This window comes from Mangifera indica, chromosome 9, assembly GCF_011075055.1.
Source record: "Mangifera indica cultivar Alphonso chromosome 9, CATAS_Mindica_2.1, whole genome shotgun sequence".
NCBI lineage: Eukaryota > Viridiplantae > Streptophyta > Magnoliopsida > Sapindales > Anacardiaceae > Mangifera > Mangifera indica.
Genome location: NC_058145.1, coordinates 637,228 through 652,444, shown reverse-complemented (window position 1 = coordinate 652,444; position 15,217 = coordinate 637,228). Strand labels below are relative to the sequence as shown.

Here is a 15,217-nt window from a genome sequence, read left to right as displayed (position 1 = left end):
TTAGTCACCTTTTTTCACGCACGATGGGGGCTGGTGATAAGAAATTTCATGGGAGAATTCTAATGACATTCAAACATGAAAATTAGATATTAAATCATACTTAGAAAACTACCAAACTGTTGTGATCAGAAGTTAATTTTAAATTTCGAGGGAGCCGCATGAGTCAAAGTCTATTGTTTTTTAAATTGAACATTCAAGTCTTTTCATTGGCCAAAGGACTATTTCCCACCCAAGGTATGCTCTTTTTTCAAGTTTTTTCTCTTTTAACTTTGAAAATCTCAAATACCTATTCATGAGCAGTTAAAATTAACGAAACTCAAACTCCTTAAAATTTTATCTCTTTTTACCCCCCCAAACTTTAAAAACTAAAAGTTTCCCCCGACGAAGACTTTTTTTTCGCCTTTCAAGTTAAAGCTCTAGCGGTTAACGAAGACTTTTTGTACACGGTCTTGATCCTACAATGGGTAAAGGTGGATTTAGGCTGTTCTCAAGAGGTAATTTGAGGAGTAAAGAAGAAATAGTTTCAATTATAAGAGCAAAAGTTCAAACCTCTTTTGATTATATTTCAAAATTAAACACTTCTCTTAATGGATCCAGGTTTCATTTGCTTGATATAGTAGGTTTAATTCTAAAAAGACAGTTTGACTCAAGTATGACTTTTTGTTATAAAAAAAATGGTTGGATTCGAACCGACTTAGCTTGAGTTTGAATTCACACCGAATCAAACAAGCCAACTTTTTGAAGCTCTTGTTCAATAGTTCGTCAATGTCATAGCGTTAGAGCTCTTCTTCTCTGGTGATTTTTTTCTTCTCCGATAATTATTCTTCCTTTTAGCAATATCATTATTCACCGTTTGATTGATTTGAGCCCAAACTCATGTTGACCATTCCTAATTCAAACTGAATTCAAATTGATCTTTTATCTCCAATCCTTTCCCACCTATACTACTATAAGTTTGATTCTAGTAAATCCAACCTCTAAATTAACAAGGAGTTTTAAAGGATATCAATGGATTAATTCTTTTTTTTGACTTACTTAAATCCCTTTAACTATGAGTTCAAAGCAGAAACTTGCAACACAAACACTTCCATCATATAAGGTATTTGGCAAAACATTCCAAATTTCCTAGATTGTGGTAATCCTAATAAGGCTTTGTGAATTCTAGACTCATTGATATTAAAAGCCAACCCTTTACTTCTTTAATTTTCGGCATACCATTTTTTATATACATCTTTGTCCTCTACATAAAAATGGTTTTATTTTACCACAAATATAGGAATGTTTTTCCGAATCTACCTCTCCATCAACTGTTATCGTTTGATTTGATAAGAATAATACCTGCATTGAAAATACTTTCAGGACCTATATATATATTTTCTTCCTGGTTCATAAACAATCCAAAGGAGGGAGACGGAAGCAGAATTTTATAGTGTGAATGCGTAGACTTGACTAAAGAAAACTAAGCAAGAGATATCGACGTGAGGGAAGACTGCAATGACTAAAAAACAGTAGTAAATAGCCCAGTGGGGCAGTTGGAAACTGCAGATAGTGTTTACGACGACTAACCAGTTGATTAGAAAACATTCTCAGACTCATTCTCCAGGCCAGAGAATGCGATCAAATCTTTTGACACAGTTTACAGCAGCCTTGAATTTGTGGTTAATTCTATTTACGTAGCTTGAGTGACTCAGATTCTATGTCGATCAAACCTCTCTAATTATTCTTTGAATAAGTTTAGTGCTGATATCTGCAACAGACCCTGTTTCTGAAAGAGTTCTCCACGTTTTAATCATGTAAGTACTTGAACGGACTTGTACAATGTTAAAATATTGCTAGACAGTTAGTTGTAGGACAAAAATCTGTCTGCCAAATTTCTTGCTTATATTATTTATTATTATTTGCCATGGATGGATATGGATATATGGCGTCATGAATTTATCATTTCTAAATGTTAAGTATGTGGCATAAACTAATAATGGCAGTCTTGTAAATAAGGAGCAAAGTTTGAGCAAAGTTTGGGCTATAGTTATTATCCAGGGGTAGTTTTGTCCTTGCTGGGTTTAATGCTTTAACTAATGGTTTATAACCATTAGTTGGTTCTAAAAAAGAATAGAAGAATAGAAGAAAAAAGGCATTCCGTTGGCTGCTTTATTTTAGATGAAAATAGGCTGCTTTTTCTTCTGGATTCTTTTCATTCTTCTCTGCTAGGGTTTACAAGAAATGCATTAGTCCACTATTTTTGCTTAGATCTAGTTGTCTAAACACTTGAGTCAGTGTACAAGGTCGCTGTGGTGCTCGGGTTTAGGAAGGATTCGAGTCGGAAGGTTGGATTCGTTTCCGTTTGTGTCTGTATTGCTAGATCGGCTTCTGAATCTGTAAGTTGTACTATTTTACTTACAAATTAGTGGATTTGCTAGAGGATTCCTCTGCCTTGGATGTAGGGTTCTAATCTTTTGAACCCGAACCAAGTAAATATTGGTGTGTTGACTTGTGTATGATTTATTATACGATTCTTGTACAAATTCTTGACTGAAAATCGATCCGAAACTCTGATTAATATTCAAACTCGGTAAAATAAAACATTAACAAGTGGTATCAGAGCACTCTTGAGTTGAATATTGTTATTTTTGTTTGAAGAAAATTGTTTGGAGTGTTTCTTGGTTCAAGATTTGTTTATCTTGATATTCTTTACATTCTGAAATTGTTGTTCTGAAAGAGCTGAAATTATTTTTTGCTTGCTATTTGTTCTCTGTTTGCCGATTGTGACTATATTGTTCATGTGTTAGATATTTTGTCACTGTGGCTTAAAGAAATAAAATAATAAATAGTTTGCTTTGATCTCTTTCTGTTATTGTGGCTTGTAAAGAATTGGATTAGTAAATACTTGATTAACAATGGGTCAAACAAAAATTGATGTTGAGAGATTCGATGGGAAGGGTGATTTTAATATGTGGAGAAAGAAAATGCATGCTGTTCTTGTTCATCAAAAATGTGCTAAGGCATTGGGTGGTGAATCTGCTCTCCCTGAAAATATGGACCCTGATATGAAATCTGAAATTTTAGAAACTGCATATAGTCTTCTTATCTTGCATTTATCTGATAATGTCTTAAGACAGGTTGATAATGAAAATACTGCTGCAAAGATTTGGTTGAAATTAGAGTCACTGTATATGACTAAGTCTCTAACTAATAAAATCTACCTGAAGGAACAATTGTTTGGTTTTAGAATGGATTCTAATAAATCTCTTGATGATAATCTGGATGAATTTAATAAAATTGTCATTAGTTTGACTAATATAGAAGAGAAGATATCTGATGAAAACCAAGCAATAATCATCTTGAACTCTTTACCTGATTCTTTTAAAGATGTTAAAGCTGCAATAAAATATGGTTGGGAGTCTTTGTCTTTAGATGATGTATTGGGTGCCTTAAAATCAAAAGATTTAGAAATTAAATTTGAAAGGAAGGCAATCAATGAAGGGCTTCAGGTTAGAGGTAGGACTGAAAAGAGAAATAATCTGAAAAATAGGAAAACCTCTAGATCCAAATCTAAAAGTAAGAAAACTTGTTGGCAGTGTCATAAAGAGGGTCATTTTAAGAAAAATTGCCCAGAGAAAAAGAAATTGTATAATAATAATAACAATTATGAAAACCATGACACAGTAAATTTCCTAGAAGGGTATGAGAGTGCTGAGGTTCTTACATTAACAGAGAGAATGCTTAGTGAGGAATGGGTTATGGATTCAGGCTGCACTTTTCACATGACACCTAGGAAAGATTGGCTAACTGACATTAAATACTTGAATGGAGGTAAAGTATTTATGGGAAATGATGAGTCATGTGATGTTATTGCTGTTGGTAGTGTCAAATTTAAAATGCATGATGGTTCTATTAAAATTCTTGAAAATGTGAGGTTGGTGCCTAATCTAAGAAGAAATTTAATCTCTTTAGGTACTTTAGATTCAAATGGATATGCTTTTAAATCTGAAAATGGTGTTCTTAAGGTAATGAGAGGGTCCTTAGTGGTTATGAAAGGGAAATTAAATCAGGGGCTGTATATCTTGGAAGGTTCTATTGTGTCAGATTCTATGAATTTAAATCCTAAATCTGATGAAACTGTTTTGTGGCATAAAAGACTTGGACATATAAGTGTTGCTGGATTGCATGAACTTTGTAAACAGAAATTGATTAATCTTGATAAGATTGGTAATTTGGATTTCTGTGAAAATTGTGTTTTGGGTAAGTCACATAAACTTAAATTTGCCTCTGCTACTCAAAGAACTAAGGATGTTTTAGAGTATATACACTCTGATTTGTGGGGATCTCCACAGATCCCCAATTCTTTGGCTAATTCTCATTACTTTATAACCTTTATTGATGATTACTCTAGAAGGGTATGGGTGTATTTTTTAAAACATAAGGATCAAGCCTTTGATTGTTTTAAAGAATGGAAAACACTTGTTGAGAATCAAACTAACAAAAAAATAAAGGTTTTAAGAACAGATAATGGATTGGAATTTTGTAATAAACATTTTTCAGATTTTTGTAAGAAAGCAGGAATACTTAGGCATAGAACATGTACTGAAACACCTCAACAAAATGGGTTAGCTGAAAGAATGAATAGAACCATTATGAATAAAGTTAGGTGTATAATGGCAGATTCAGGTTTAAGCAAAAGATTTTGGGCAGAGGCAGTTGCCACTGCATGTTATTTGATTAATAGATCACCTTCATCTGCATTGAATTTTAAAACACCTATGGAACTTTGGAATAAAAAACCACCATCATTAAGTCATTTGAAACCCTTTGGATGTCTTGCATATGTTCATGTAAATCAGGGAAAATTAAATCCTAGGGCTTTAAAAGCTGTTTTTTTGGGTTATCCTACAGGTACAAAAGGCTATAAATTGTGGTTGATTGATGATAAAAAATGTGTGATAAGTAAAGATGTAGTCTTTAATGAATCAAAATTTTATAAAGACTTGTTTATTACTACTCAGTCTGGACAGGTTCAAATTGAGGTGGAGACACCACAGTCTAGTTTACATAGGCAGTCTCAAGAGTCTAGTGGTGGACCTGAATTGGGTTTGGATGAAATTCGTGCTTCAAAGTACGAAATCTCAGACTTGAATCAGCAACCACCACTACCGAGTCAAGAAGAAAGTTCTCAATCTGAAAGTAGTCCTAATTTGTCCAATTATCAACTTGCTAGAGATAGGGTTAGAAGGGAAATTAGACTACCTTCTAGGTATGCACATGCAGATCTCATTTCATATGCATTACAGATAGGTGATGTGATAGAAATGGATGAACCTATTAATTTCAAGCAAGTTTGTAAAAGTAAATACAGGGATGATTGGGTAAAAGCTATGGAGACTGAGATGGCTTCTCTACAGAAAAATCATACATGGTCACTTGTAGATAGACCCAAAGGTAAAAAGGTAATTGGATGTAAGTGGGTTTTCAAAAGAAAACCTGGTATACCTGGTGTTGAACAAGCAAGATTTAAAGCAAGAGTTGTTGCTAAAGGCTTCTCACAAAGAGAAGGCATTGATTATAATGAGGTATTCTCTCCTGTGGTAAAGCATACATCTATTAGACTAATGTTATCTACTATTGTTTTGTTTGATTTAGAATTAGAACAAATGGATGTTACTACTGCCTTTTTGCATGGAAAATTAGAAGAACAAATATACATGGAACAACCTGAAGGGTTTGTGAAACCTGCTAATGAAAATAAGGTTTGTTTACTTCATAAATCTTTGTATGGTCTTAAACAGTCACCTAGACAATGGTACAAAAGATTTGATGATTTTGTTCTTTCAATTGGATTTTCTAGAAGCAGTTATGATCACTGTATTTATTTTAAGAAAATTGAAAATGGCAGTTTTGTATATTTGCTGATTTATGTGGATGACATGCTTATAGCTTCTAAGGATATGAATGCTTTACTTGATTTGAAATGTATGCTGAATTCTGAATTTGAAATGAAGGACTTGGGTCCTGCAAAGAGAATACTTGGTATGGATATAAGTAGGAATAGATTGAAAAGATGTTTGACTTTATCTCAATCTACTTATATTAGAAAAGTACTTGAACTATATCATATGATCAATGCAAAGTGTGTGAATGTTCCTATGGGTGCTCAGTTTAAATTAAAATCTGCTGGATTTTTGTCTTCTGATGAATCTGATTTCATGAAGAATATACCATATTCTAATGTGGTAGGAAGTCTAATGTATGCAATGATAGGTACTAGACCTGATATAGCATATGCAATTAGTCTTGTTAGCAGATTTATGAGTAATCCAGGTAAAGAACATTGGAATGCAACAAAATGGTTATTAAGGTATTTGAAGGGTACATCTGATTATGGCTTATGTTATACTGCTGATGCTACTAACCTATTTTCTGTGAAAGGATTTTGTGATTCTGATTTTGCAGCTGATCTTGATAAAAGAAGATCCCTCACTGGTTATGTTTTCACCTTTGGTGGAAATGTTGTAAGCTGGAAGTGTAATTTGCAACACATTGTGGCACTTTCAACAACTGAGGCTGAATATATAGCATTAACTGAAGCAGTTAAAGAAGCACTGTGGCTGAAGGGAATTATTTCTGAATTGGGGCTGAATATTGATGTTCCAGAAGTCTTTAGTGATTCACAGAGTGCTATTCACTTGTCCAGAAATTCTGCATTTCATGAGAGGACTAAACACATTGATGTAAGACTGCATTTCATCAGAGATGTGTTGGCTGCTGGTAAAGTTAATGTGAAGAAAATATCAACAGATGTCAATCCAGCTGATATCTTAACAAAGCCTGTGCCATTGAGTAAGTTTAAGGATGCCTTGAATTTGCTCAAAATTTGTTCAATGTAAATGTGTTGTGGTCTGCAGAGGAGTCCTATATATATTAGTTTTTTGTCAAGGTGGAGTTTTGTTAAGTATGTGGCATAAACTAATAATGGCAGTCTTGTAAATAAGGAGCAAAGTTTGAGCAAAGTTTGGGCTATAGTTATTATCCAGGGGTAGTTTTGTCCTTGCTGGGTTTAATGCTTTAACTAATGGTTTATAACCATTAGTTGGTTCTAAAAAAGAATAGAAGAATAGAAGAAAAAAGGCATTCCGTTGGCTGCTTTATTTTAGATGAAAATAGGCTGCTTTTTCTTCTGGATTCTTTTCATTCTTCTCTGCTAGGGTTTACAAGAAATGCATTAGTCCACTATTTTTGCTTAGATCTAGTTGTCTAAACACTTGAGTCAGTGTACAAGGTCGCTGTGGTGCTCGGGTTTAGGAAGGATTCGAGTCGGAAGGTTGGATTCGTTTCCGTTTGTGTCTGTATTGCTAGATCGGCTTCTGAATCTGTAAGTTGTACTATTTTACTTACAAATTAGTGGATTTGCTAGAGGATTCCTCTGCCTTGGATGTAGGGTTCTAATCTTTTGAACCCGAACCAAGTAAATATTGGTGTGTTGACTTGTGTATGATTTATTATACGATTCTTGTACAAATTCTTGACTGAAAATCGATCCGAAACTCTGATTAATATTCAAACTCGGTAAAATAAAACATTAACACTAAACTACTTCTATTTTGATCAGGTCTCTGGCCTTGAATATAGGTGAAGGTACAGCAGGGCAACTTTCCCCGGAACATAGAGATCTAAGAGATGGAACTAATTCATTTTCAACAAGTTTTCAAAGAGGTCCACCTTCCGGTTTTGAAATTCAGGGGATTAGTAGAAATAGAGAATCACCACAATCTAATGATGGAAAGCTTGCTAAATTTTGGTTTAAGATGAAGTCAACCCTTTTAGGACGGGGAATTGACGGAGAGTTGTATCTTATGTTCCTGCCATTTATGGCATTTAATTTGGGTTCTGACTACTTATTCATGCTGGTGGTGAATGATGATAAAAAGTGCCTTGAATTGAACAAGGCAATTGGAACTAGTAATATTGTTTGGCAAATACTAATTGATTTTTGCTATATGGCCTACGTAATTTTCAAACTCTGTATTGATTTACGCTCAAAGGCAAGGAAAGGGTTACTTTTGTGGTTCACCTTCCTCGTTGACCTTTTAAGCGTTCTTCCAATCGCACAGGCAAGACAATTTTAGGCTGTTAAATTTTCTTTCAGTATATTAGCATATAGGGTTTAGATTATGTAACCTAATTTTCTGGTACTACTTATGAGTTATATTTTTTAATTTCATAACTTAAAGATATTGAGTTTATATGAAAAGAAATTATCTTTTAATTTTCCTCTTCTAACACCATTGGATTGAGGAAATAAATGAACGTTACTTATGGGCTCTGACTGGTCCAGGTGCTGCTGATTTTGTGTATCAATAGAAAAATGACAAGAATGAACTTGATGTTGGTATACGACCTCTTTCTTATCCAATATCTGCTGAGGATACAGCAAATGCATCCACTGAGATTGAGAAGTGGAACTGTAGCAAGCAACCTTAGTGATTATTCTGGGATACTAGTTTTGGCAACGCACACTTTTGCTGCTTGTTATGTGCAAGCTGCTGGTGTAAGTTAAAATCAATTAAACCTTCTATTCATTGATGTATTGATTTGAGCAATGTTTTATATACACACTTCGGTCACATCATAGATTGAAGATTCGGTTGCATCATCGCTCAATGAAGATGATTTCTCATCTTATAGAATTAAAGCATTTTAAATGAATATTGTTCTGCACCACTGAGAGTAATCTCCATATACAACTATTCAAATGTTTCTTCTATCTTCTGTTGACTTATAATTTAAAAGTTAAAATGTATTTCTATTGGCTTCTAGGCGATTGGACATTTGTGGTACTATTTGGCCATAAAAAGACTGACTGCATGCTGGGAGGAAGCTTGCATAAATCACACTACTGGATGTGGCTCCTTTTATTGTCATGATGGATTAGTAAACAACACATTTCTAAATGAGTTTTGCCCCACAAAGACACTCAATACTACGATCTACGATTTTGGAATATTCTTCGATGCTCTTAAGTCTGGTATTGTGGATGTTACAACCAGCCAAAAAAAGCGTAAAAGGTACGCTTTTCGATGGGGTGTGCAAAATCTCAGGTTTGTATATAATTACCATACTTATCTTGTCTCTGCCTATTCAAAATTCTAAATTGCATTAAGAGTATCATGTCACTCACATAATTAACAAATAAATTTATGTAATATATGTATTTGTTGATGAGATTTTTTGTTATTAATCAAAGTATGTAATTCTAAGTCTTATGCAAGTTAAGCCATAATAGCAACGATAAAGATAGTAAAACTCTGATATCCACTAAGATATTAGAAAATAAAACAAAAAGAAAAAACTTTCATATCTACTAAAATATTAGAAAATAAAGCAAAAATAAAAAAATAAAAGAGACGCTAAAATTTTAATGTAGTTCAGCCCACCGACAATATAGTAATTAATTGAAATTACAAGACATCAAAAATGGATATTTATGAAAGAGTGTTTATAATAATAATTAGCTAGATATTTTTTTCTCTCTCTTTATAAATCACTTTTTTTTCTTGTATTAATTCTTTATATTTATAAGATTTGAAAAGACAAATTACATTTTAATAAAAATATATGAAAATTCCTAATTTAAATGTAATTCTAGATATATATTCATATTATAATTCAACTAAAAATGAAACATTTATGATAACAAAATTATCTTCACTGGGAAGGAGGAAAATCCTTTTGAAGATATTTTGTAGATTTTTGCTGCGCAAGGTTTGCTCTTTACCACAAGATGGGAGGTCTATCTGTGTTGTGTGCTCCTAGGTAAATGGCACATAGGAGATGTGCCTAAGCATTGATGTTGTAGTTAGTCACGGATCGCGGTTGGTTGGATTGGTCCATTGTAACGATGCTCCTCCTCAGAGAGATATTCTGCATGTAGGAAAACACCGTGTAACTACATTAATTTCTAATATATTTCAAATATTGTCAAAATTATGAAAAAAAAAAAAAAAGTATATGACATTAGATAGTGCTAAGGGTAGATTTGAGCCAAATCGGTTTGGTTTGAACAAGTTGAACTCAAGTTGGAGCTCCAACTCATTTGGAGTTCAATTCTTTTGTTTTTCCAATGAATATTGTTTAGTGTTCTGCAACATTATTCATCACAACGACAATCTTCTAGTGACATTGTAAACTATCTCGAACAAACTCAAATTAGATATTATAAATTTAAGTTGATCTTGAACCAATCCTAGGGTTTAACTCAACTCAGTTAGATTTAACTTGATTCGAATTTATCCTTATCTAGTGCATAATTGACATGTTATTTTATCTAGTACAAACTTTTACAACCTTTTAATTTTCTCAATTTGAGGATATGTAGGCTTGTTACAACTTATGGGATAAATGATTGACACATTCATTCAAATCCAATTATTTGCAGCGCTTTTGGCCAGGGCCTCCAGACAAGTCCGGAGTTATGGGAAAATCTTTTCGTCGTTCATATTACCTGCTTCGGTGTATTGTTTCTTGTCTACCTTACTGGGCATTTCCAGGTTTGTGTATATATATGCATAAATTATTACATAAAATTATTAATGGGTTTAGCATAACTTGATTGATATTAATTTTAATATGATGCAAATGTTGAATGATAATGAAATTAGACATTTCTTTTATTAACTTTGCTCTCTTCTTTTTTAAACTGAAGCTTCAGATAAACAAGAGAGTGAATATAGACATATGATAATTCTTACCTCGTGGTAGTATAGATTTTCTTCTGTATTAAACTTGTCAATTTGTTTATGCCTAAGATGATGCAGAATTGATTTCTATGGCTGGTTTTTGTAAAACAGTCTACGGCAGACTATGCACGCACAGGATTATTAAAGATGGAATTGAAGAATCAGAAGATAATGCAATGGCTGCCCTTCAGAAGGATCTCTAAGAATCTCCAAAGGCAGATTGAGAAACAACCGCCAAACAATTGGGAACTGATCAATGGTGTAAATGTAGAAAATTTGCTCAATAATCTTTCCAAGGACCTCAAAGGCGACATAAAACGCGAACTCTGCTTAGACCTTCTAAAAAAAGTGAGCTTCCTTCTTCTCTGCTTAGATCCATATGCGTATATTGGTTGGTTATATTCTCATCCTTGAATTTTAAATGTGTCCAGGTGGATGAGTTTGAAAACTGGAATGAGATAACTTTGTATGAGCTATGTGATTGTTTGAGGCCAGCTTTCTATGATAAGCGGACTCGCATTGTTCGGGAGGGAGACCCAATTGATGAGATGATCTTTGTGCTGCAAGGCAACTTATGGACCTACAGCTCCAGTGGCACTGCAACTACCCATCAGAGTGAAAATGAATTTTTTGAAGAGGGTGATTTCTTTGGGGGAGAACTCGTTGCTTGGGCTAGAGATGATGCTTCACCCTCCAACCTCCCCATCTCAACCAGAACCCTTCAGGCCGTTACCGATGTCGAAGTCTTTGTTCTTATGGCCTATGACCTGAGAAAAATATTCATAACGCATCATCAGGAGCATGTTTCAGGCAATCTTTCTCTCGTTTCATCTGATCAGCAGCAAAGAGAGCCTGAGATCACTGTAGAGGAACAATAAATTGGTAAGGTGTCTGCTATGCATTTCGAAAGAGTGAAGGCAACAAGAATATATATATATACATGTTTAATGTTGCTTTTAGTTTTGCACCAGAAATACATGAAGATTTCCTTTAGATATCTTGCTTTATGACATGGGGTTGGTATGAACTTGTGAGGAAAAAAAATTCTCAAAAATTTTATATTCATTTTGTAATATAATAAAATTAGAAAAATAAAATACTTCTATTTATATATTTGTGTAATGCAACAGATATATATATCATTTTGTTGGTCGTGCCTAGACCTGTAAATAAAGTGGGTCATGTTAGGGGTCTCATGGGAAGATCTGCAGGTCAGTATGGTATGACTCACAAAAATAAATTAAAAATAAAAATTTATATATAATTTTGCAATCTAATTTGTGAAGTGGCCCATAAAATCATGACCAGTTATGTTATGTTATGGGTCATGTCATGGGCCTTGATGTTCTGTGGGTTAGTTTGGTCAATCAAGATCTACATTTTACAGGCCTTGATAGAACATGGCTCGTGAAATATCAAGTTTTACTGTCTTTGGCCCAGCACGAGATGTCCAGCTCTCGGCACAAACAATCTTCCTTCTCTTGTATGTTTGCCAAGCCTGCTGTATTAATCGGGCTACATCAGATCTCTTCGGACCAGTATAGTAGCTATACAAATGTTCTTGTTGTTTAGTGGCAGGGCCTGAATAGGGAGACCACAAACCTCAACTCATCAGCCTTGAAACAAACGCTTCTACTTCAGTGAGGGCTCTGACTGTTCTTGTTGAGATCGGGAGGGCATTAGAGGACTGAAGATTCAGTGCCTGACATAGTGAGCGTTGTAGAAACCTGCTCTTCCACCGTCGGTCGCCACGCTTGAAAGATTGCCTTGCATGACGAACAGCATCTCATCGACTGGGTGGCCTTCCCGGAGGAAGTAGCTGCCCTCTGTGAACAGCATCGGCTTCAGTCCATTGCACAAGTCATTCAGAAGTGATTCAGTCATGCTTTCAAACAGCGGTACCTTTCATAGTTTGAATGTCAAAAGAGGAGTCTATGTATAATAAAATATGAATTCAAATCTCTTCTATTGATATATCGAGATCAAACTTTTAATTTATTTAATTCAATAATTATAGAATCAGTCATTAAATTCAACGTTTGACTTACTCAATATAATTAATTTGGTGTGACAAGTGAGATCTCCTTCAAAACGGTTTCTCCTAAAAGAAATTTGAACGAAAAAATATATTAAATCATGAAAATTTCAGTTCAGTGATGATAAAGAACACTTGAGTAGTTTTTGGCCTATCCCACATGTCGGGCAAACCTTAACGGGTATTTGGTTTGAGTAATGTTTTATTATTAAAATAATAAAATCATCCTAAAGATATATTACTTTATGAATTATTTGGTATAAATTATTACTATATTTGATAAAATTTAATAAAAATGAGTAAATATAAAAATTATTGTATTTAGTTAGAGATAATAAAAGAATATTATTATATTATTTTACTTAAATGTATTTAGATTTAATTATTTAAAAATATTTTTTATGTTATTTGTTATATTAATTAAAAAATAAATAAATAAATATATAGTTATAATAAAATCAAAATTACTTTGGTAATCTTTTAATATCTAAGGTAAAAATAGTAAGCAGATTATCTTTTATATTATCTATCACATCACTATTAGTAATAGAAGATTATCGAAATTCTTCATTATTTATAAAAACAAATAAAATAACGTAAATAATAAAAAATGAATTACTAAAATAATATTTGTGAACATTTAACCGAACGCCCCATAGATGTTAGTATGTTTAATATAAGGGTAATTATAATAAGATAGATTTTAGGTTGGAATAACTAATAAAATCTAACAAAAGAGATGGTTTTGATTAAAGTGGAGTTCAAAAGTTTAATTTGATGTGAAAAAGTTGAATTGAAGCTTGAGCTAGAGTCGGATAAACTCTTTTCAAATCAATTTAAGTGATATTAGTTAAAATAATCTTATTTTTACTAATTTGAATGAAATTTTTTTAGGTTTGTGAGCTTGGCTAATTAGGACATCTCCCAAACTCAAACTTAATTTTAAAAAACAAAACCATGTAATTAAAATTGAGTTCAATAATGATAAAGAGCTTTTGAGTGAAGTTGCAGGTAAAACAGCAGAAAGGAAAATCAGTTACAGGATTTACCTTCTCACGTATGGTTTCATAGCATCTAGCAAAGAAAAGGCTTGATGATCTACAACTAAACTAGCAAAATTCTCTGCAATTTTTTGGGAAAATTATGATTGAAGAAAGGTATAAGCAAATATGGTATGAGATCAAAATGTAATTAGTTCTTGTCTAGTTTCTTCTTCAATAAAATTATATATACAAAATTATCTACAAATAATAATATATTATCATGTAATTAAGTATTGTTTTGTCTTTAATTTTTAACATCCAAGACGGTGAAAATGAAAAGGGGTGAATATATTTGTAAGTAAAGATGAATTTTGTTTTTGCTTTAATTATGAATTCAAAGCAAAAACTTTAACCCATCACTTCCACGTATAAGGTAGGGTTGGATTTACCATTTGATTTGGTGCAAGCTTAAACTCAAACTATTTCTAATTCAAATTGGTTCGTCATCTCCAATCCTCCCCTACCTATACTGCTATAAGTTTGATTCTAGTATATCAAACCTCTAAATTAACAAAGAGTTTTAAAGGATATCAATGGATGAATTCTTTTTTTGACTTACTTAAATCCCTTTAATTGTGAATTCAAAGCAGAAACTTGTAACACAATCACTTCCATCACATAAGGTTTTTGACAAAATATTCAAAATTTCAGATTGTGGTAATCCTAATAAGGCTATGTGAATTCTAGACTCCTTGATACTAATAACCGACTCTTGACTTTTTAGTTTTCGGCAGACCATTTTTTATATTCATCTACATCCTCTACAAATGGTTTTATTTTACCACAAATACGGAAATGTTTTTCCGAATCAACCCCTCCATCAACTGTTATCGTTTGATTTGATTGAAAAAAAGCCTGCATTGAAAATACTTTCAGTGTTATAAACAGTCCAATCGATATTGTCCGCTTTAGGCTTCAGGCCCGCATGGTTTTGTTTCTCTTATGAAAACGTGTCAATTGAGTTAAGGGCTTCTGGCCCCTGTTTATATACAAGCTCAGTAGACTGCACGGGAGCGATGTGGGACTTCAGGTCACAACACACACCCCCATCGCGAATCGTGCTGATAACGTGTTATAAACAGCCCAATCGATATTGTCCGCTTTGGGCTTCAGGCCCGCACGGTTTTGTTTCTCTCACGAAAACGCGTCAATTGGGTAAAGGGCTTCTGGCCCCTGTTTATATACAAGCTCAGTAGACTGCACGAGAGCGATGTGGGATTTCAGGTCACAACACACCCCCCCATCGCGAATCGTGCTGATAACGTGTTATAAACAGCCCAATCGATATTGTCTGCTTTGGGCTTCAAGCCCGCACGGTTTTGTTTCTCTTATGAAAACGCGTCAATTGGGTAAAGGGCTTCTGGCCCCTGTTTATATACAAGCTCAGTAGACTGCACGGGAGCGATGTGGGA

At 33.6% G+C, this 15,217-nt stretch overlaps 1 protein-coding gene across 1 annotated transcript; it reads left to right on the top strand.

Moving 5' to 3' along the window:
• Nucleotides 1-8,356: 8,356 nt before the first annotated feature.
• LOC123225623 (cyclic nucleotide-gated ion channel 1-like) lies at nt 8,357-11,788 on the top strand. The gene is made up of 5 exons (XM_044649720.1): nt 8,357-8,539; nt 8,809-9,089; nt 10,427-10,538; nt 10,839-11,075; nt 11,159-11,788. The coding sequence occupies exons 1-5, from the start codon at nt 8,357-8,359 to the stop codon at nt 11,603-11,605; spliced, it is 1,260 nt and encodes a 419-aa protein (XP_044505655.1). The 3' UTR covers nt 11,606-11,788.
• The last annotated feature ends 3,429 nt before the right edge of the window (nt 11,789-15,217 follow it).